The sequence below is a fragment of the Heptranchias perlo genome, chromosome 41 (assembly GCF_035084215.1).
Source record: "Heptranchias perlo isolate sHepPer1 chromosome 41, sHepPer1.hap1, whole genome shotgun sequence".
Taxonomy (NCBI): Eukaryota; Metazoa; Chordata; class Chondrichthyes; order Hexanchiformes; family Hexanchidae; genus Heptranchias; species Heptranchias perlo.
In genome coordinates this window covers 12790567-12810742 of record NC_090365.1, presented here as the reverse complement: position 1 = coordinate 12810742, position 20176 = coordinate 12790567, and the positions used below count along the sequence as shown (strand labels likewise).

At 40.8% G+C, this 20176-nt stretch overlaps 1 protein-coding gene across 3 annotated transcripts in view; it reads right to left on the bottom strand.

Moving 5' to 3' along the window:
• The window catches only part of LOC137306064 (uncharacterized), a 69648-nt gene that overhangs the window by 35349 nt on the left and 14123 nt on the right, over positions 1 to 20176 (bottom strand). For 2 of the 3 annotated variants that reach the window (XM_067975120.1, XM_067975121.1), the window contains exons 5-18: positions 19815 to 19970; positions 18704 to 18829; positions 17030 to 17484; positions 15059 to 15173; positions 13287 to 13723; positions 11711 to 11858; positions 10132 to 10458; positions 8860 to 9084; positions 7013 to 7845; positions 5389 to 5492; positions 4603 to 4651; positions 4265 to 4426; positions 2810 to 2921; positions 1429 to 1877 (exon numbers count right to left, since the gene is read on the bottom strand). In XM_067975120.1, coding sequence (XP_067831221.1) covers positions 1429 to 1877; positions 2810 to 2921; positions 4265 to 4426; positions 4603 to 4651; positions 5389 to 5492; positions 7013 to 7845; positions 8860 to 9084; positions 10132 to 10458; positions 11711 to 11858; positions 13287 to 13723; positions 15059 to 15173; positions 17030 to 17484; positions 18704 to 18829; positions 19815 to 19970 — 3698 coding nt within the window. The remainder of the gene's footprint in view (positions 1 to 1428; positions 1878 to 2809; positions 2922 to 4264; positions 4427 to 4602; positions 4652 to 5388; positions 5493 to 7012; positions 7846 to 8859; positions 9085 to 10131; positions 10459 to 11710; positions 11859 to 13286; positions 13724 to 15058; positions 15174 to 17029; positions 17485 to 18703; positions 18830 to 19814; positions 19971 to 20176) is intronic. The other variant, XM_067975122.1, reaches the window with a different exon arrangement.

Genomic DNA, 20176 nt, shown 5'->3' with positions numbered 1-20176 from the left:
AATTTCTCATATCTCGGTCCTAAATGGCCGACCTCTTATCTTGTGACCGTGACCTCTAGTTCTAGACTCTCCAGCCAGGGGAAAACAGCCTCACACCATCTACCCTGTCAAGCCCTCTAAGAATTTTAAACGCATCAATGAGATCACCTCTCATTCTTCTAAACGCCAGAGAATATAGGCCCATTCTACTCAATCTCTCCTCACAGGACAACCCTTTTATCCCAGGAATCAATCTAGTTAACCTTTGTTACATCCCCTCTAAGGTAAGGCTCCTTAGGTAAGGAGACCAAAACTGTACACAGTAATTCAGGTGCAGTCTCACCAGAGCCCTATATAATTGCAGCAAGACCTCCTTACTCTTATACTCCCACCCCCTTGCAATAAAGGCTAACATACCATTTGCCTTCCAAATTGCTTGCTGTACCTGCATGTTAACTTTAATGGTATAAGAAAACAAGCTCATATATCCAGGAGTAGATGGTACATACCAAGACTGGGCTGCAGAGAAGTAAGCTGCAGCTCTGCACCTCCAAAAGGTGTGTGTCCATGCTGTATTCAGGATAGGAACAAAGCACTCTAATGATTTTTGGTGAATTGTACTATTTACCACACAGCTTGCAAGGAACTCCTGGCACTTGCCATCTCCCAAGCGAGGCTCCCAAATGTGATCAGTTTTCTGACGACCAATTAGGAAGAGGAGGAGGGGCAGGGGAAAGAGGAGGAAGGAAGAGACAAGTGGGGTTTCCAGAGTAGATGATGTTCCAAGATGACATACCCAGTGATGGAAGTTCAGAACAAGGGCAAGTAATCGAACACCTGAACTGGGCTAGTCCACAGTACGACTGACCAGCTAGCCTGCCTCACTAGTTGGTCCTGACGGAGTAGACCTGTCACTCAAGGTTGGGATTCTTCCCACTCGGCCACAGATAACCCTACAAATAATGCCCTAACGGGTAAGAACAAGCAGCAGGAAGATTACCACTACTCTTGCTGGTATGCAGGTTAAACTCCAGTAGCACCCCTGTATACACATACCCCCCCCCAACCCCCAGCCCTATTTGGTGAAAATAATTATAGTCAAACCCCCATTAGCCGTCATAATGCCCCGGTAGATAATGGAAATCAGCAAATAATTGCGAGTACCCAAATTTGGCACAATACCCTCAGCATGGGAAAGAATAACAAAAAAACAATGGAATTTTAATCAGCAAGGGAAAAGGTAAGGAAATAGAAACAAGAGAAGCCATGCATGAGGCCACATCTCATGCAAAGCTCTGCCATGTGAAAAAAGGTTCCCACTGTATTGAAAAATTATTTGCACCTCAAAACAAAGATAAAATGGCAATTTCTTCAGAATACAAACTGATTGAGCACGGTTCTGTTCAGAATAACTTTCTGCAATTATATAAAGTTCACTTTTATACATACCAGTACGTCCATGCTCATTTTATTCAAAGCTTCCATGTCTGGGTTAAAATTTGAAAAGCTACAGAACTCGGCACTTCCAAAACATTCTTCCTTTACTGAATTGAAGGTGGAACATTCCTCTTCACTAAGATTCTCTTCTCTTTTCACAGCAAAGGCGTTAGTGCCATCAGGATAGTCCAGTTGACTGCTATATTTCTCACTGAAGTATTCGCCGACCTTAACAGCAACTATATCGTCGGAACTGGTCGAATTCACCTCATATTTTACAGTTACTCCGCAATCTACCCCGTGATCAGCCACAGCATCCAAAGGACCATCTTCTGGGAACCATTTCATTCCAAAGGAATTCTGAGAAGAGGAATCTCTCCCACTTGAGAAACTCAAAGCCTCACCGGTTTCAATTATTTCACCTGCTTCAATGCCGTCTTGTGTCAAAATAGGTCCCATTTCTGCTGGGGAAGACACAGCTACTCAGTTGCTATCCAAGTTGTTGGTAAATCAACTATAAAGCATAATTACATTTTCTGCTACAATGTGCTGAAAAAGGCAAACAGTAACTACAGCAAACCATTTCCAAACCCATGGTGCATTACCACAGCTGGTGAAATCCATATGATGCAAATTCCATGGATTAATGCATATTTAATGTTTGGGTGCCTATTTAGCAGCTTATGGTTAATACAGTAATGTATTTGATGTTTTGAGTAACTAATTAGTATTTTAGTAATGGTGGTGTGTTCCCCCCACCACCATTACTAAAACACCAGCAAATCTGGTCAGTCCAGGGAGGCAGGAGTTTTCCTGAACTAAGAATCATAAAATGATACAGCACAGGAGGCCATTCGGCCCATCGTGCCTGTGCCGGCTCTTTGAAAGAGCTATCCTATTAGTCCCGTAACCCTGCTCTTTCCCCATAGCCCAGCAACTATTTCCTTTTCAAGTATATATGCAATTCCCTTTCGAAAGTTACTACTGAATTTGCTTCCATCACCATTTCAGGCAGTGCATTCCAGATAACAACAAAATCGCTGCATTAAAAAAAAATTCTCCTAATTTCCCCTCTGGTTCTTTTGACAATTACCGTACATCTGTCCCCTCTGGTTATCAAGCCTCCTGCTAGCAGAAACAATTTCTCCTTATTTATTCTATCAAAACCACTCATAATTTTGAGCACCTCTATTAAGTCTCCCCTAACCTTCTCTGCTCTAAGGAGAACAATCCCAGTTTCTCCAGTCTCTGTACCTGTCAGCAGTTTAAAGGCTAAATAATCTTGATTCCTGTAGTGGGACTGCTGCTCTTGCCCCAAAGGAGGATAATACTACATATTCCAAGTCACATTAAGGCACAAATGTTCCTTAGTACTAAACAGGAAAAGTCTTACCAGATAATAATGAGATCTTTTCCAACAGGATCTTTTGTTTTCCCAAAAGTAGTTCTTTCTCCATTGTTAGATTTTTGGACTGCCTATCCAAGTTAGTGATTACATCAATGGCCTGTGGAATATAGGTAAAATCATGAAATACAAAAAATAGACACCTTAGCCTTGACATTCAACGGCATTACCATCGCCGAATCCCCCACCATCAACATCCTCGGGGGTCACCATTGACCAGAAACTTAACTGGACCAGCCATATAAATACTGTGGCTACAAGAGCAGGTCAGAGGCTGGGTATTCTACGGCGAGTGACTCACCTCCTGACTCCCCAAAGCCTTTCCACCATCTACAAGGCACAAGTCAGGAGTGTGATGGAATACTCTCCACTTGCCTGGATGAGTGCAGCTCCAACAACACTCAAGAAGCTCGACACCATCCAAGACTAAGCAGCCCACTTGATTGGCACCCCATCCACCACCCTAAACATTCACTTCCTTCACCACCGGCACACTGTGGCTGCAGTGTGCACCATCCACAGGATGCACTGTAACAACTCGCCAAGGCTTCTTCGACAGCACCTCCCAAACCCGCGACCTCTACCACCTAGAAGGTCAAGAGCAGCAGGCACATGGGAACACCACCACCTGCAGGTTCCCCTCCAAGTCACACACCATCCTGACTTGGTAATATATCGCCGTTCCTTCATCGTCACTGGGTCAAAATCCTGGAACTCCCTTCCTTAAAGCACTGTGGGAGAACCTTCACCACACAGACTGCAGCGGTTCAAGAAGGCGGCTCACCACCACCTTCTCCAGGACAATTAGGAATGGGCAATAAATGCCGGCCTTGCCAGCGACGCCCACATCCCATGAACGAACAAAAAAAAAATATTGCTGGAGGGTTTGACATATTTCTATATCCGAGGAAGGGTTCAAAGCTCCACATAACTGTGGGTGCTGTACATTTCAAGTATTGGATTTACAGCTCTTCTCCAGATTTTCACTCCATCCCTGTGTCTGATCACTTGCTATCGTTTCAACCACAATACTGCCTATTCTTAATTCAAAGTCGCTACATTTGAATTGGTGGGGGAAAAGATGCACCCTGTGCTGTTTTATTAAAAATATCATTTGTACTGCTGAATAATGACAATTATTTGAGAAAAACTAAAATGAATAGACTATACTATTTGCCATGAGATTTATACGGCCATTAGTGTTTGAAATGGCCAAGTGAGTCAAATATTTTACTATTTCAGCAACAAAATGAGATCTGACTTTTAATTCAACGATTAGTTTTATGACTGTACCAAACATGGGAAAAATTCCAGAAAAATCTGTTTGCTCCTTAAAAGGGAACAATATGTACTGGAAAATAAAGTGCAAAAATATTGATTGAAAAATTGATGGGGAAATTCTTGGCACTTCTGACACTGAACACAAGTGAACTATTCACAAACCTCATCAAGGATGGCACCTTTTGAAGCAATTTGCTTGTCATCAAAAAGTTTGTTCTTCAGTACTTTAAAACGATTTTCCATCATCCTGCGTGACTCTCGTTCTCTCATGTTGTGCAATATTGCCTTCTTTCTAGCTTCACATAGTACAGAAGGTTCAAATGCCTAAGAATAATAAAGTCATAACTGCAACCATTAAGAATGTAGCTGAGCGTCATTGAGCTGTCCAGCTATCAGCAGTGTTAGAGACACAATGAGCAACCTGACTACTTAGGAACTAAGTTTGAAGTAAGTGTATTTAAATCACCATGCAACAAAACTAAACATATACTTACACTCACCTTTTTTTTAGTTGAGTGGCTGAATGATTGTGAATTCTGGAAAAATCCCCTAGAAAACAGGAATAATTTGTACAGTCATCTGTAATGTATTGTAACGATTTATTGGTGTAAGTGAAGCAGACCTCGAATATTAACAGATGAGTGTGTAACAACACTACAGTGAAATAAAGGAAAATACTGAATTGCAAATGCTACATGTTCACAAGCTTGCATTTCCAAAATTCATGCAAAAGTTAGATTATGTTAAATATCCATTGGGAGGAGGAAAAAAGAGTCACTGCTATACATTTTGCAAATTTCAAATTACTAATGGATTTACCCAGGGCATTGTTTCCAAAAGAGGCAATGCCTAGATCAATGACATCTGATCAACCTGTCTACATAGATTACAGCCCTGCCTGCATCAGCCAAGTAACATTTCCTTTCAACCGTGAGGGTGAAGGTAGAACTTTAACAGTGCAACTTCCTCAGATAAATAAATCTTAAGTAAAAGGATGCGTTTATGAGCAATTCTCGACAATACCAACCCTACTGTCTTGCATTACAGCACCTAGTTCTTTCTTAAATTAGTCAATTGTCTTGGTAACCCTTTCCAGCTACTGATTATGCTTTTTGTAAAGAAATACTTTGATGTCTGTCCTAAACTTGTCCCTTACAATTACGATTCTTTACCTTCCTGCCCCAGTGTATCTGAAAATATTTTCCAGGTTTACTTTCTCTATCAAGTATCCTACATATTGTGGGTATTTAGGGTACGTTTTTACTGCTTCGTTAATTATTACTGACCTGTGTGGTACATAGAGTTTATTGTCAATTAATGAATTTCTTGGAATTCTTGATTTTGATACCAGATTTCCAAACCCATCTCCACTTCTACTATTTGAATGTGTCTGCAAGGAAAAAGAAACAGAAGTCTTACAATAATTACAGAAGTGGTAGAAAAATAGCATCTCATCAGGTGGAAGACCATCTTAAAAATGACAAATGGTCCCTTGGAGCAGTAGGGCATCAGTATGCTTGCATAGCAAGTTTCAAACCAGTTATGGCAACATTTGAGAGACAGAAGTCAGGCATTCCTCGATAGCAGAAAACAAGTGTCATTCTGCCAGCATTTCTTCAGCATCGCCCAATCTGCTCCCTGAACATTTTTTTTGCCTGATAAAAGGGAGATTGGGTGGAAACCCTCAGGTTGTTAAGCCACGCAAAGCTGGACAACAGGCACTGATGGCCAAGACATACATGGCTGTCTGTTGCAGCAACTTCAATGCTCGGCTAATACGGCCCATAAAAATCAGATCCAGGTTCCTAGGAAAAGCTGGGTGGCCACACTGACCCAGATGGACAGTGTGCACCAACTTCACCATCCAGGTTACTTACTGCAGAGAACTGTTATTCTATGAGAACACATCCCACCCACAAGTTACAAATTCTTGAAGTGAACCGAGTCCCTGGTGATCTTCTCCACCAACACTTCCTATTTGTACAAATGTGGAAGTTGACCGAATGAAGAATGTTCCATTCTCCAAGATAATCCTGTCCTAAGCTTTTGTTAACTCTACTCTGTAAGTAACCCTTAAGTTTACAGAATGACAGCCTGGTCTGACCATTCCTTTGGTTTCCCTCCCAAAAGCTATTATCTCTACTTGATTCCTTCCTTTGATGACCTAACCCTGTCTTGCCATTAGAATACCCAGTTGTTTCTTAAATACATTCAGTGTCCTGGTAAACCATTCCAGCTACTGATTATGCTTATGTGTAAAATAAATAGTTTCTGAGATCTGTCCTAACCATGACTCTCTACCACTTTCTTGCCCTGGTGTATCTAAAAATATTGTTCCAGGTTTAGTTTCTCTGTCAAGTTGAGTATCCTACACACCACGGGTATTTAGGGTAAGCTTTGAAGAACTCACTCCGTTAAGGAACTCTGTTTATGATAGTTGCTTGAAAAAGATGACTACTAAATGGAACAGGGATCAAGCAGAAGACCAGGATTCGACTAGGAGGCTCATGGAGAAGAACACCAGCGCAGACATGACTGACCAAATGGCCTATTCTCCGCTGTAACATTTTTTCCAGACGGGAGGGCAAAAAAAAAAAAAATCACCAAAGGATGGACCTAGGCTCTGTTTAACGATCAACAAAACTAACTGAAGAAATAATTTAAAGCTTTTAGCCTTTGGCCAATGTACCAAAATAACTTTTTTGAGCAGGGAACAAGCCATATCATATCTGACTGCTTAATGCAATGGACCACTTTTGGTTATGGGCATTATAATGGGACTGTAAATCCTAATCTTGAAAGTGTCAGTTAGTTTACTTTCTGGGTTTTATATCTCCACTTCAATTTTTGGAAAAGTCAATGATCCACAAAAAATTATTTCTTTACAGTCTTTAATTATTCCATACATACCTGCACACCTAACTCTGCTTCAGTCACAGCTTCCGTATTTAAATTGAATGAACGGTTCCAGAACTTGGAGCTTCTAAAGGATTCTTCTCTCAATGCAGTAAAGCCACTGCCTTCCTCGTCATTCAAAGGCTCGTCTTTTATGGTTACAGTGCAGATTTCAGGGCCGTCGGGATCAACCAGCTCACGGGCATTTATTTCCGACAATTGTCTCTCTACTTTAATATGGGCTTCACTGGGCTTGTGTACGTTAAGCTCACATTTAAATTGTTCTGTGCAATCTGCCCTTTTGTGATGCTCTGCAAATCTGCTGTTCTCTGATAGCCATTTTGTTTCGTAAGCTCCAGTGACCGTAAGGCTCTTATTTTTGATAGGCAAGGTTCTAACGGTACCAATGCTTTGATCGTATTCTTCTGGCTCAGGAGATTTCATTAGATCCATTACCATTTTTACATCAAGCATGTCATTGTTTAATTCATCAGTATTTGGTTTTGAGTGGCAATCAGTCAAAGGAATGATACTATATGGTCTGTTGAGTTGTCCAACCTCCTGCGTGGTGGTATCTGGAAAGATATGTAGTGACTGGAGTGGAGAAACTTGATCCACCAATTTCCAAGTTGTAGGACTACTTTGAAGTTGTGGCTTTGTCGTACCACAGGTGACAATGTCACACAGAGGTGTGGAAGTGCGCAAACCTGTCCCAACACTTGTTTCTGATGAACCAGTTTTGCAGCACGATTCTGAACTTGTAGCAGTTGTGTTACAATGAGGAGTGTTAGCATCACCTACCAAAGTAGTAGCTGTAGGTGCAAGGACTTCGACTAGTGGAGATGTTCCTGTAATTAAAATAGTATTACATTAATCTTCAAAATCATTTCTCATACATTATACAGGTTAAAAAGGAATTCCTTTTTCAATAGTATCCAGAATTTTCACCTAGCCTTTACGAAGAATTGCAAGATTTTTTCTTTTTAAAAAAAAAGTTGAACCGCAGTCATCATAACAAAGAGGGTTTCATGTGAACCACTCAAAAAAAATGGAACGATGCTGCAAAGCTTCTTACTGAAAGACATTTCTGTTCGGCAACTGTGAAGTGCTCCTTGATCCGGTCATCATTTTAAAAAAACACTTAACTCACCTAATCTCAGTATCTTAAGCTGGACCAACTTTTGGAACTTCTAGTTGTGAGGGGGATACCATTATATTAAACTTATTTTTAAAATCTCATAAGCATGTCACCAAATCAGAGTGCAGTATAACAAGAATGATCAGATACAAGTTTCAAATCTCCAAGCAGAGTAGAAAAGAAAAGTTCACCAGCTTGAAGGCACAAAGCATGAATACGTTTTTTTTAAATATAAAAGATCCAACAATAACTTATCCAGTAACAAGGACACTACGTTTTGTGTAACGTAACAATAAAGCCAAGATTATCAATGGTTACATATTCCCTCAGAGCATATCAATTAATTACCATCAGTGCCCTTTCACTTCTTGGGCCCAGGCTTCACTGCACCCAGACTGCTAGGCGTAAGGTCATCAGGCCATCCATGGCCTGTAAAGATCTCACGTAAAATTAGTTTAGGAAACCCTTTCCAGACTCAGAAGTGTATCTGCAATCTCATAGTTAGTGTTGGTTGGGAGATTAAAAATCAAAACTGCAATTATGATATCCTTCATTCCTCCGATCACAGTTTGCACAAGCTCCATGGCCCTTCATTATTGCGATAAGATTTAAGTTGGGTGGCAAATACACAGACTTTGAATACCAAACATACACAGTAATTACATTTTACTAGAGAAGTAGGATCACTAGTGCTGAATATTCAGCTTGCTTCTAGATACCATACCTAGAATGGATGATCGAGGAATGTCGTGCTGTTGCACTGGAGTTTGTTCTGGAGTCTTTGTGTAAACTAGCTGGAATATCTTCCCACTGGAGTGTTTGTATAACTGTCGGCCATCAGCAGCCTTAATAGGCTGAAGCATTAGGTTGTCTCCTGGCTGTAACTTCAAGGTGTTTGGGACTGCAATACAGTGCCGACGGCCATCCCGATCCAAAGAGTCAGTTGGTCCTGACAAAAAGGCGACCCGTAAAAAACTTAACCAAATCTTGTATAACAAGCAGATGATCCATACCATTCAACCTAATTCAGAGCTGTCTACAAAAATAAACATTTTTTTTTTAAATCGACTTTTGCTTGCTACTGCCATACAATCCATTTTCTTAGATAGTGATAGCAATGACATCGGTGATGGAGCCACTCAATGTATTTTAATTCAGGGTTCGCACAAACAAAGCTATATATAAATGCATGAGGTCAGCCATGGCTCAGTGGGTAGCACTCTTGCCTCTGAATCAGCCAGTTGAGGGTTCAAGTCCCATTCCAGGGACTTGAGCACAAAAATCCAGACTGACACTCCAGTGCAGTACTGAGGGAGTGCTGCACTGATGGAGGTGCTGTCTTTCGGATGAGACGTTAAACCGAGGTCCCGTCTGCCCTCTCAGGTGGATGTAAAAGATCTCATGGCACTATTTCTAAGAGCAGGGGAGTTCTCCCCGGTGTCCTGGCCGATATTTATCCCACAACCAACATCACTTAAAAAAAAATTATCTGGTCATTATCACATTGCTGTGCGGGACCTTGCTGTGCGCAAATTGGCTGCTGTGTTTCCTACATTGTAACAGAGACCAACACTTCAAAAGCACTTAATTGGCTGTAAAGCGCTTTGGGACATCCTGACATCATGAAAGGCGCTATAGAAATGCAAGTCTTTCTTTCGAGTTGTTCATCAAAATTGATATCACAATGAAAATGGTACATTGTTTTCTTCACTACTCTCGCTCAAAATATTGGTTTTAATTCAGGTATCAAGGTATATTTTGGCTGAATTGATGAGTCTATTTGAAATGGTAGCATTTCAGATGGGTTTCATGCTGCTGCTGATTCAGACAGGACACTTCCAACTGAATCTCCTCTTCAACCCCCTCCAATACCATTTTCCATATCTTGCTAATTCTATACCATCTGGCCTATTGAGCTTAGCATAATAAAAATGCGCACACAAAAAACCAAGGTCACAGATGGTTCTGACCAGAAATCCTCTAATGTTAAACTTACCTAATGACAATCCAGAAGAATTGGTCTTGCATAATAGGTAACGGGTTGGAGGAGTAGATGGAGTCTCAGTTTTGTTTTGAGATGCAACAGGACTCACAAAGCAGCTTGGAGTTGGAGTTGGAGTTGGAGTTGTATTGGTCACCAATGTACTCAAAGCCCCAATTTTCTGGAATGTTGTGATTGCAGATCTAATACAAGGAGAGGGGGCTTTGGACACATTTTTTACAGTAGCGTCAGTAGTTGCAGTGGAGACACCTTGTTCCCTTTTCTGGGCTGTAGTCGTAGGAAACGAATGAGCTTTATCTTCTGTTGCAGAAAAAATGGAATCTGATGGAAAAGCACGTAATACCAGGTTATTAACATTATAATCTTTTGCAGTAGCGAACTGATTTAATTACATATGTAATGCTACTATATATAGTGGCTCGATTCATGTTAAAAGGATGCAACATGGAACTGATGCACTATTGATGTACAAATGTTAGTGGCAGGGGCATGATTGATGGTGGTGTTATGTTTCCTGACAACTTGTCAATTACATAGATGAACACAATGTTCATGCAGAAAATGAGAAACATAAACGTATATATAGGACTAGAAAGAAACCATTGCAGTCGATCATGCTAGTCCTAAGGTCCAAAAAAATCTCACATTGTCGTCATATCTCTCAACCACCTCCCTTATCAAATATCCATCCAGTCCGCTCTTGAATTTGCTAACAGAATTTGCTTCCATAAAAAAAAACCACCACCGAAAGATAGAAACAGACAGGCAAAACTGAAAGGATTGCCAATGAAATATAAGGCAGATCACACGAGAAAAAAAGTCATTCTGTACTGTCGCAACAGAATTAGTAGTTTAAAGGATTAAGTACTCGCAGTGCTTAACTGTTTTGAGCCTACGATTTTGAGCTCCAAATGTAACTAGTGCTTTTAATTTTTAGTTTAAATTGCTCATGTTGCAAAATACCTCCGTTTTTAAGATTGATTGTACATATAACATGGATACCCAAACTAGTAACTTTTGTTGTTACATAGGCAAATACTTGCAGCCAACATGCTCACAGCAAGATCAATAAAATAGCAAATGAGATGAATCACCAAAAAAAAACTTTTCTCTGGTGTTGGATGAGGGATAAATGTTGGGCAGGATCCTAGGAAAACGCCCAGCTCCTCTTCGAATAGTGCCATGGGATTGTTTACATTGACCTGAGCAGGCAGGGCTGCAGTTGAAAGTCTCATCCTAAAGGTGGCACCTCCAACAACAGAGCACCTCTTCGGTACTGCACTGAAGTGTCAGCTCAAGTCCATTGCAAAGCTTTATCTCAACCTTCTAACTCAGCAGGTGTAATTAAGCCAAATGAACCGCTTATAGAAACATAGAATGATACAGCACAGAAGGCGGCCATTCGGCCTATTGTGCCTGTGCTGGCATGTAGATTCCTGAAGCATCCTGGGATGTTTCTCTACTTTTTAAAAGGTGCCATATAAATTGACGTCGTTGTAAGCAATCAAAACAGGTGAAAATAGGGTTGAGTGCATTCAAATTCAGGTATTGCGCCCAATGTGCATTCTCTTACCTGTCAGTCTGTTGGACAGGGTAGTAGTGCAACTGGTTTCACTCGGGCACTTTTCTGGTGAGGAGACACTTTTCTCTAAATCCATTACAACATGAACTGGTGAATTAAACTGTTCTACGTTTGTTTGGTTGGAACTGTTCTTGGAAACCTAAGGCACAATATATGGAACACAAAAATGGAAATTAGAAAATCTAGTTAAACACTAGAGGTGAAAGGGGACCTAAAACTGGAGAAAATCTCTGCAAATGGCACACTCAATTCATTCCATCCTGAATGTATTGCAAAAGGAGAAGCAAAGAATTCTCCACAGCAGGGGGACAAGGTTCAGAAATGTGGCAGACAAACAGTTTCTATTGGCAAAGGCACCATAAACTTTTCTAAGTTTGATTAATGAACTTCTAATCCTCTGTAACCATCTGAATTCTGCCATTTTATACTACAGACCTGGTGAAATTTAAGTTTTCTCCCCCCTCGTCAACCACACACCGTTCTGTGCTCCTAAGTCACGGTCATCACTAACCATTCTACAACTGATGTGGAGATTCTACAACTAGCTGCAGTCAGGTTTCCTCTCTCGGTGAGCCTCCACTGTACCACTCTGCAATGGTGCAGAACCTATTCACTCCATCACCGCTGTATCCAAAACTCTACTGCCCGTATTTAACTAACACCAAGTCCCGTTCACTCATCACCTCTGTGCTCGCTGACCTGCGTTGGCTCCCGGTCAGACAACACCTTGTATTTAAAATTCTCATCCTTGTTTTCAAATCTCTCCATGGCCTCACCCCTCCCCATCTCTGAACCTCCTCCAGGCCCTACAACTCTGAGATCTCTGCGCTCCTCCAATTCTGGCCTCTTGCACATCCCCAATTTTCTTTGCCAGTGGTAGCCGTGCCTTCATCTGCCCAGGCACTAAGCTTTCTCCTCCTTTAAGACACTCCTTAAAACCTACCCAACTCATCAAGCTTTTGGTCACCTGTCCTAATATCTTGTTACATGGCTCAGAGTCAAATTTTGTTTGATAAATCACTCGTGAAGTTAAAGGCGCTATATAAATGTAAGTTGCTGTATGTAGGTGTTCTTAAAGTAAGTGTGCTACTCTGCAGTATTTAAATATATTCTGTTTTGCAGAGGAAATCCATAAGGAAACATCTTCTATAAAAAAGGTTTTAATTCCTAAATTGCCAATTATTGCAAAAAAACTACTTAAAATCACCTCCATTGATTAAATCAATTCTATCAAACACAACGGTCAATAATCAGCCAACTTGGCAGCTCTGCAATTCTAGCCCCAATAATAAAAGGTGCACTGCACTCCTAGGTCACCAAGTCACCAACCAACAATAAGTTTAGAAGTCCTCGCTCAAGCTCCTACAAAGAGAGTCTTGCCAATTTTTGACCAGCTCACTGAATGAAACATTGCAAGACAGCTGAGCCTATTTTTTTTTAAAAAGGAGGCAGGGGAAGGGAGAAACCTACTGGAACCAATTCACTTTTCTCCGCCCACCTCACTTATGGAAATCACAGATCCACCGATTGGCACTGGGAGGATATGTGTAAAACGTAAAGCTCTCACCTTGGATATTAAATGATTCAGCTTTGTTTTGAAAGCAGAGTTGCCAACCACAGCCTCAATCACCATAGTCTGTACCAATGGCTTGTCAAATGCACATTCAGAGTCTGAGAAATTCTGGATGGTTGCCCTCACATCAACATGCTTCTTAGGTGGAAACAACAAAGTCCCCTCTCTTTTTTCCAAATGAATCTCGTACTTGTCTAAACGCTGTGTTGAGGGAAGTTTATTGGCCATAGCACACTCAGCAATTAGCTTAATTATCTTAACCCGACTTTCATTCCAAGCACAGTAGGAGATTATCTCAACAGTTTTTGAAGCAGCTGATCGATTTGCTGTTGACGGTGGATGCTCCACTCCTGAAGATGGCTCAAGTGTGCCTTGGGAACCAGATTCCACTCGGATGTATCTTGGTTCTAGCTCTTCAGTATTCTTATAATCTGGGGTGAACAGAGGAAGAGAAAAACATATATAAAAAGGAAACTATTTAGGGCAGAGGTAGAGAGAAGTATAACTGGATTGGAACAAAAAAAAGCACTAAACAAAGTTCTGAACTTTTTGCCTTGGACCATCTCTATTACAAAATGAAGGGATCATTTTTCAGACACTGCAAGTACAGAGAAGATACAAATATGAAATGATTACCCACCCTTGAGGGGTGCTATTCTTCAAACAGGGCTGCCCTCCATACACTACAGTCCTTAGACTATTGATGGGTGGGCGACAGGGGGGTGGTTATAGTGACATATTTGTTTAGTACGGTGTCACCAACTTCCAATTCATAAGCAAACCTCGCTGTATATCCACTTCAGTTAATTTTTCTACCCCCTAAAGGGGGCAGAAAGAAGCATAGGTTGTTAAAATCAAATCCAAAACACTGATTTCAGAAATGGTGAAAACAGGGTGCAAGGAGTGAGGGGAGATTGGATGGAAATTTTGTATGAGGAGGGCAACACTTATGGGTGGAAATAGAAAAACGTCCAAGAATCAGTTGCCTCCTGTCAGCAGCAGTTTCTCCCCCCTTCCAAAAAAAACTAGTAAAGAATCAATGAGAATCAGGCTCAGGTTTAATTTGAAAAAATGTACACACACACATTATACGTAAAGGTCCTTCAACTAAAATGTGTATGTAGATATATTTATAACTATGATGTGGAAGATATATCCAGAAAGTGAACCAATAAGAGAAGACAAAACTGAAGTAGCTAACCAAGAGCAAGGTTACATATCCACAGGGTATTGGGTGACTACTTCAAGAAAAATCAGATTTTCCTGATATTTCTTTTTTTCTCCCTTGTGACAGAAATTACAGAAACTAAAAGAACCAAATCTAGCTCTCAGATTATCACTGTTCGTTCTCATGCTCAACTATACAAAGTATGTGTGCCTGGCTTGTGAAAGTCTAGAGGCTCTGGTAAAATTTCTGGTTCTTGGGAGGAACACTTCAACCCAAATTAATGTCCAAACATCAAATCCAGATTTCTCAGAGAAATATCGATGCTGCATTTACACTACAACGGTCAGTACAGAGTACAGCCAGGATCTAGAGGAGGGGGTCTTACTCCCCTTTACTAGAGTCAGGTCAGGCTCAGGACATACTCTACAACTACTACAGCCTTTGATAAGAAGAATCAACACACAAGCTGAGAAACACTAGCAAGTTTCATGATTGTTCCAGGTTTCCACTTTTAATTTCACTGTTTAAAGACAACGCTGGTAATTTAAGATATGGCCATCTAGATTTCTTATATCTAGTGAAATTTCATTGTCCTCACCTGAAATGTATATTGCTTCATTTTGATTTCCTGAAATGTCAGATTTCTTTCCACCTTTGGGACTTGATACCACATGCACGATCTTGAGGCTTGTAGAACCTGGTTTCAGCTGTTTCTTGGAAAAACATTAAAACAGTAAAAAGTTCCGTTACACTATATTCTGAGTTCAAAGAAGCATATTTAAAGGACAGGAGACCATTTGGCTCACTGTACCTGTGCCAGCTTTAGTCCATATTAGGACAGGACAAAGCAGCCCACTTGATTGGCACTTCATCCACCACCCTAAACATTCACTCCCTTCACCACCGACACACCGTGGCTGCAGTGCGTACCATCTACAGGATGCACTGCAGCAACTCACCAAGGCTTCTTCGACAGCACCTCCCAAACCCACGACCTCTACCACCTAGAAGGACAAGGGCAGCAGACACGTGGGAACACCACCTGCACGTTCTCCTCCAAGTCTCACACCATCCCAACTTGGAAATATATCGCCGTTCCTTCATCGTCGCTGGGTCAAAATCCTGGAACTCCCTTCCTAACAGCACTGTGGGAGAACCTTCACCACACGGACTGCAGCGGTTCAAGGCGGCGGCTCACCACCACCTTCTCAAGGGCAATTAGGGATGGGCAGTAAATGCCGGCCTTGCCAGCGACGCCCACATCCCATGAACGAATAAAAAAAATTTACACTAATCCCAATTCCCTGCTCTTCTCCATATCTGTTTAATATTTTTCTTCCTATTTATCTAATTCTTTCTTTAAATGATGTACTTAACTTGGCAATGCATTCCATATTCCAACAATCCTTTAAGCATGAAAAAATTCTTCTAACCTTCCCCTTTATACTTCCAGTAGTAATGCTAAGTTTATACCCCTTCGTACCGATCCACCACCATTGGGAATACTCTTTCAATATTTAACTTCAATTCCGAACACTTCTCAGATCCTCCTTTCACCTTCTTCAGTGAATGCAGCTTTTTTTTTCCAAGTCCATTGTAAACCATATCCTCATCCCCAGTATCATCCTATTGCATTGCAAAATGGGGTGCCCAAAACTCAATGTAGCATTACACCTGTGGCCAAAAGATTTCAATCTAACAGCAACACTGATTAAAACTTATTCTGTCAATAGGAGGGGAGCAACTGCCAGAACAAGCCTACAGTTATGGCTTCATACGGCAAGCTACGTTCTGATCATTCCTCTTTTCCCTTCTAAAAAAGGGACCATTTTATGTTCAGATACTTTCAATCTTTTTGACCAAAATTAAAAGAGCTGGTTCTAAGTGGTATGACACACTGGAGCAACACTTTGATACAGCAAATCTCGACATGCAGTACTTAGCGCTTCATTACTGAAGCCACACCATGAAATCCAAGACAGCTTACTGTACTTTTAACAATTAATTCTTCTCGTCCGTTTATGCTGCTTGGATTCTAACCCGAATAAATTCACAAATCAAGATATCTACAAAAATTCTCACTGTCGTAGTTGAGCTGAATCCTACAAAAGTGACCTTTCTGGTCCTCAAATAAAAAAGGGGGATTTACACATTTTGTTCCAGATAATTATAAACTCCACCACCCAACTAAAAAGCAGCTGCCCAGGCTAATAGGATGAAAGTGACCCAAGTGGAAAAGAGATTTTCAGTCTTAATCCAGCCCAATTTCACAGTACAAATTTAATTTGGCAATCCCATTCAGAGATGGCTGGCATTGGGAATGCAAAATTGTCACACTGGTGCATCAGAAAGCGATCTTCTGAAGTCAGGGCTGAGACACACTGTTGGGGAAGCACACAAGCTTTACTCTGCAGTAACTGATCCAAGAGTTTTCCATTCCTGGCATCCCTCACCTCGTATGGTGTAGGCTTGATGGACCAGCTGGCCTTTTCCTGCCCGTCAATTTTGTATGTCCGTACGAATTCATCAAAAGTAAATAAAGCACATACATCAATATTACAGGTCTCACCTTCTGTGGGGACGTGGCATAAAAACCAGACAGTTTATTGTTATCGGATAATCCTGAAGTGTTCTCATATGGACTGGGTATATTGGACTTTTTAACAGCAGAGTTGCAGTTCTTCCGTGTTCTACACCCAGCCTTCACACCCATGCTGGCACCTTGCACATCTCTGATGAAAATCCCTTTGTTTGTAACACTGAAGTGCTTCTCTAACACAGGAGACATTTCCAAATGCGAAGGTTTATTTTTCAGCGGTGTAGCAAAGTCCGGTGAACGGGTAGTGTTTTGTTGAGTATTGCATGACGGATCCAACATGTTAGGAGTTTGACAACCAATCTCAGGCAGCTCATAGTCATACAGTAGAGATTGCTGCTCAATGATCTTCCCTTCTTTTTCCAGATATTCATCAAGCAAGTCGCTAACAAATGCTGATCTATTCTTAATAACTGCAGTGCTGGCACCTATTAAAAGGGAGCATGGATATTTCAATAACTACCAAATTGTGCGGGATCCAATGACAATGTTGTTGAAATATTACATAAATAAACCCAATTTGCACAAATCAAAATTTCCACTAGGCTGGACCAGGGAGGCTAATTGTTGGTAGTGCCCAGATTCTTGTTACTTAGTGCAGAAACTGAGAACATGTCTGCTCAGAATGTTGCCCAATAATGGGAATCATCCCTGCACCAATATTAAAGTTTACCACATTTCCTGCCACGATTAAAGAGGAAGTCAAAATGTAGAAAAAAAGGGGAAAAAATTACCGCAAAGCCGCAAAGAAAAAAAACACTAAGTACTACACAGGCAAAGAGAAAATAGAAATATTGTTTAGTATAATGTAAATTTATACTCAATGACTAAGCCAATGGCTTAAAAACCAGCATCAAAAGCTTTCAATGCAAATGGATGCTACACAGTAGCATATTTTTAAAAAAATCTCTGCACAATATAGACATTAACACCATCATTCTTTATTCAGGGGTTCAGAATTTTTATTAAACTCTTTCTTTGAGGACATCTTGCTGCCAATGGAATTTTCTTCAGTTGGGAAAGTAGGATAACCAAAGCTGTTGATCTTTCTATACCCACGACAACTCTGACACCCCCAGTACAAGGCACAACATAACAGGATTTCAACAAGCAGGAATAATTTATTTTTCCCTCCACCCTTTCCCACGGGGCACTCAATTTAACAGGCCAAATGGATACTCTGAGTAAAAACAAGTAGTTAATTCAGGGCTAGGATTTGAAATCATAATGCAACGTTTGAGGCTCCAATGCTTTACTGCTAGAGCCAATAGTCCTGACCTACAGAGGCCGTCAATGGTCCAGCACTGGTATTGGTCCTGGACTAATCTTAGAAGGGAGGAAATTTGATAGTAGCTGTGCAAACTTGGGAAAAGGAGAAGGTACAGAAGGGGAGGAAAGATGGGACAGTATAAAATCTATTACATTCACAAATGGTTTCAAGTGCATAGAACTATGGCTTAAACAGTTTAATACACATTTTTAAAAGCATTAATCTACATGAATCTCCAAAAGTTGCTTAGGATTTTTTTCCTTTGTACTGATATTGGACTAGTAACTTGGAATAATGTTCTTCCAGCTCTGAGTTTTTCCAAACATGCACACACCCAAGAATCACAAAAGAAAAAAACCATGAACATTCTTGTTTACTTGAAGGTGATGGACTTAGTTTGTCATCGGGTGACCCAGGCTGCAGATTAAATTTGTGTTTCCAACCCTTAATCTTGGTGAGATCATTTGTTTTTCCTGTCCGCGAGATAAACGGAATCCCAGTTTCTGCAAGAAAATAATTCACAAGGTACTTAAACTTTCATAAGGGAAAGTCACTTGCTTAGCTATGGGGACTTATTGCATTTGGAGATTTTCCCAATATGGCTCAGTATCAATATTCATTTGCAAAGCACTACTGTAATCAGGAACTGAAGTAAACATGAGAATAGGTTCAGACTAGATGGAGTTATGTGGTTCTGCACATCATACACTGAACAAAATGAAGTTTTTCAGATAAATATGTATACTGTGTCTAGGTAATACATTAAGATAAGTCTTTTGTTTGCAGTTTCACATAAATGGTCACCCACAGGATAAGTCCTCAAGGTCCACACTAAGCATTCACTTAGTACAAGTATGGGTTGGCTTGAACCACAGAATTACAATTACAAATATTATAAAAGACCTTTCCATCAATTTTCTCCCATTTCAATTTTCCTTCTTTTTTCCCCTCCTCAAAGCATCTCCAGCAAGTTAGTCCGAACTATGGCCCGTGGATTCTGGAAATCTAACCACGAGGCCCAGGCAACACAGTTCTACTTGCACTTTTATTTCTCACTTGCTGGTTTGTCTTGTTTGTGTTTCATGGTGGTTCAGAGAGGGCTGTTCTTGGTGCTGCTGCCTCATTGGTGGATAAATGCTAAGCCAAACATTGTGATTGGTTATCAGCAGCTTGTGGTATATGCAAATTCATGGGAATATTATACATTTTAAAATGTATAGGTGGCTTAAGGCTCCATAAGATGCACCAAGTAGCCCATAAGGATAAAATGCTTAGACACTCCTGGTCTACAGGATCCTTCTTGGTCAGAAGCTCCACCATGCAAACATTGCCAACGAAATCATCAATGCAACCGTTTAGTTAACCTGACCGACACAGATGGGTAACGCAAGAATGGAATCTTTCGACAGCACACCAACAGACCATATAGCTAGTTTTAGGTCAAATCCTCTCCTTACAATACTTCAGAACTACAGATGGAACCCTTACCTCGAATTCCATGTGACTCATTTACAGGAAAAGAAGAATAATTCAATTCAATATTTTGCACAGAACTGGGAACGGAGTGCCCATGATACAGAGCCAGTCCTAAATGCTTCAGGTTTAGCCATTCGGTGGGTTGAAGACCACTTAGCTTTATTCCAGCTAGAAAAAAATATATAAGCACAAAGCATAACAATTTTAGAGATTATATTAGGATCATTCAGCCTCAGTTTAAGAATAGTTCCAAAAGTATACTATGGGTCAGCAACTTGGAGCACCAATGTATGGTGCTACAGAGTGGCATATGGGTTCATGCCAGTGATCCACATGTGCTGAACTTCCTGATTTCAGTTATGCCACTCGAGGTG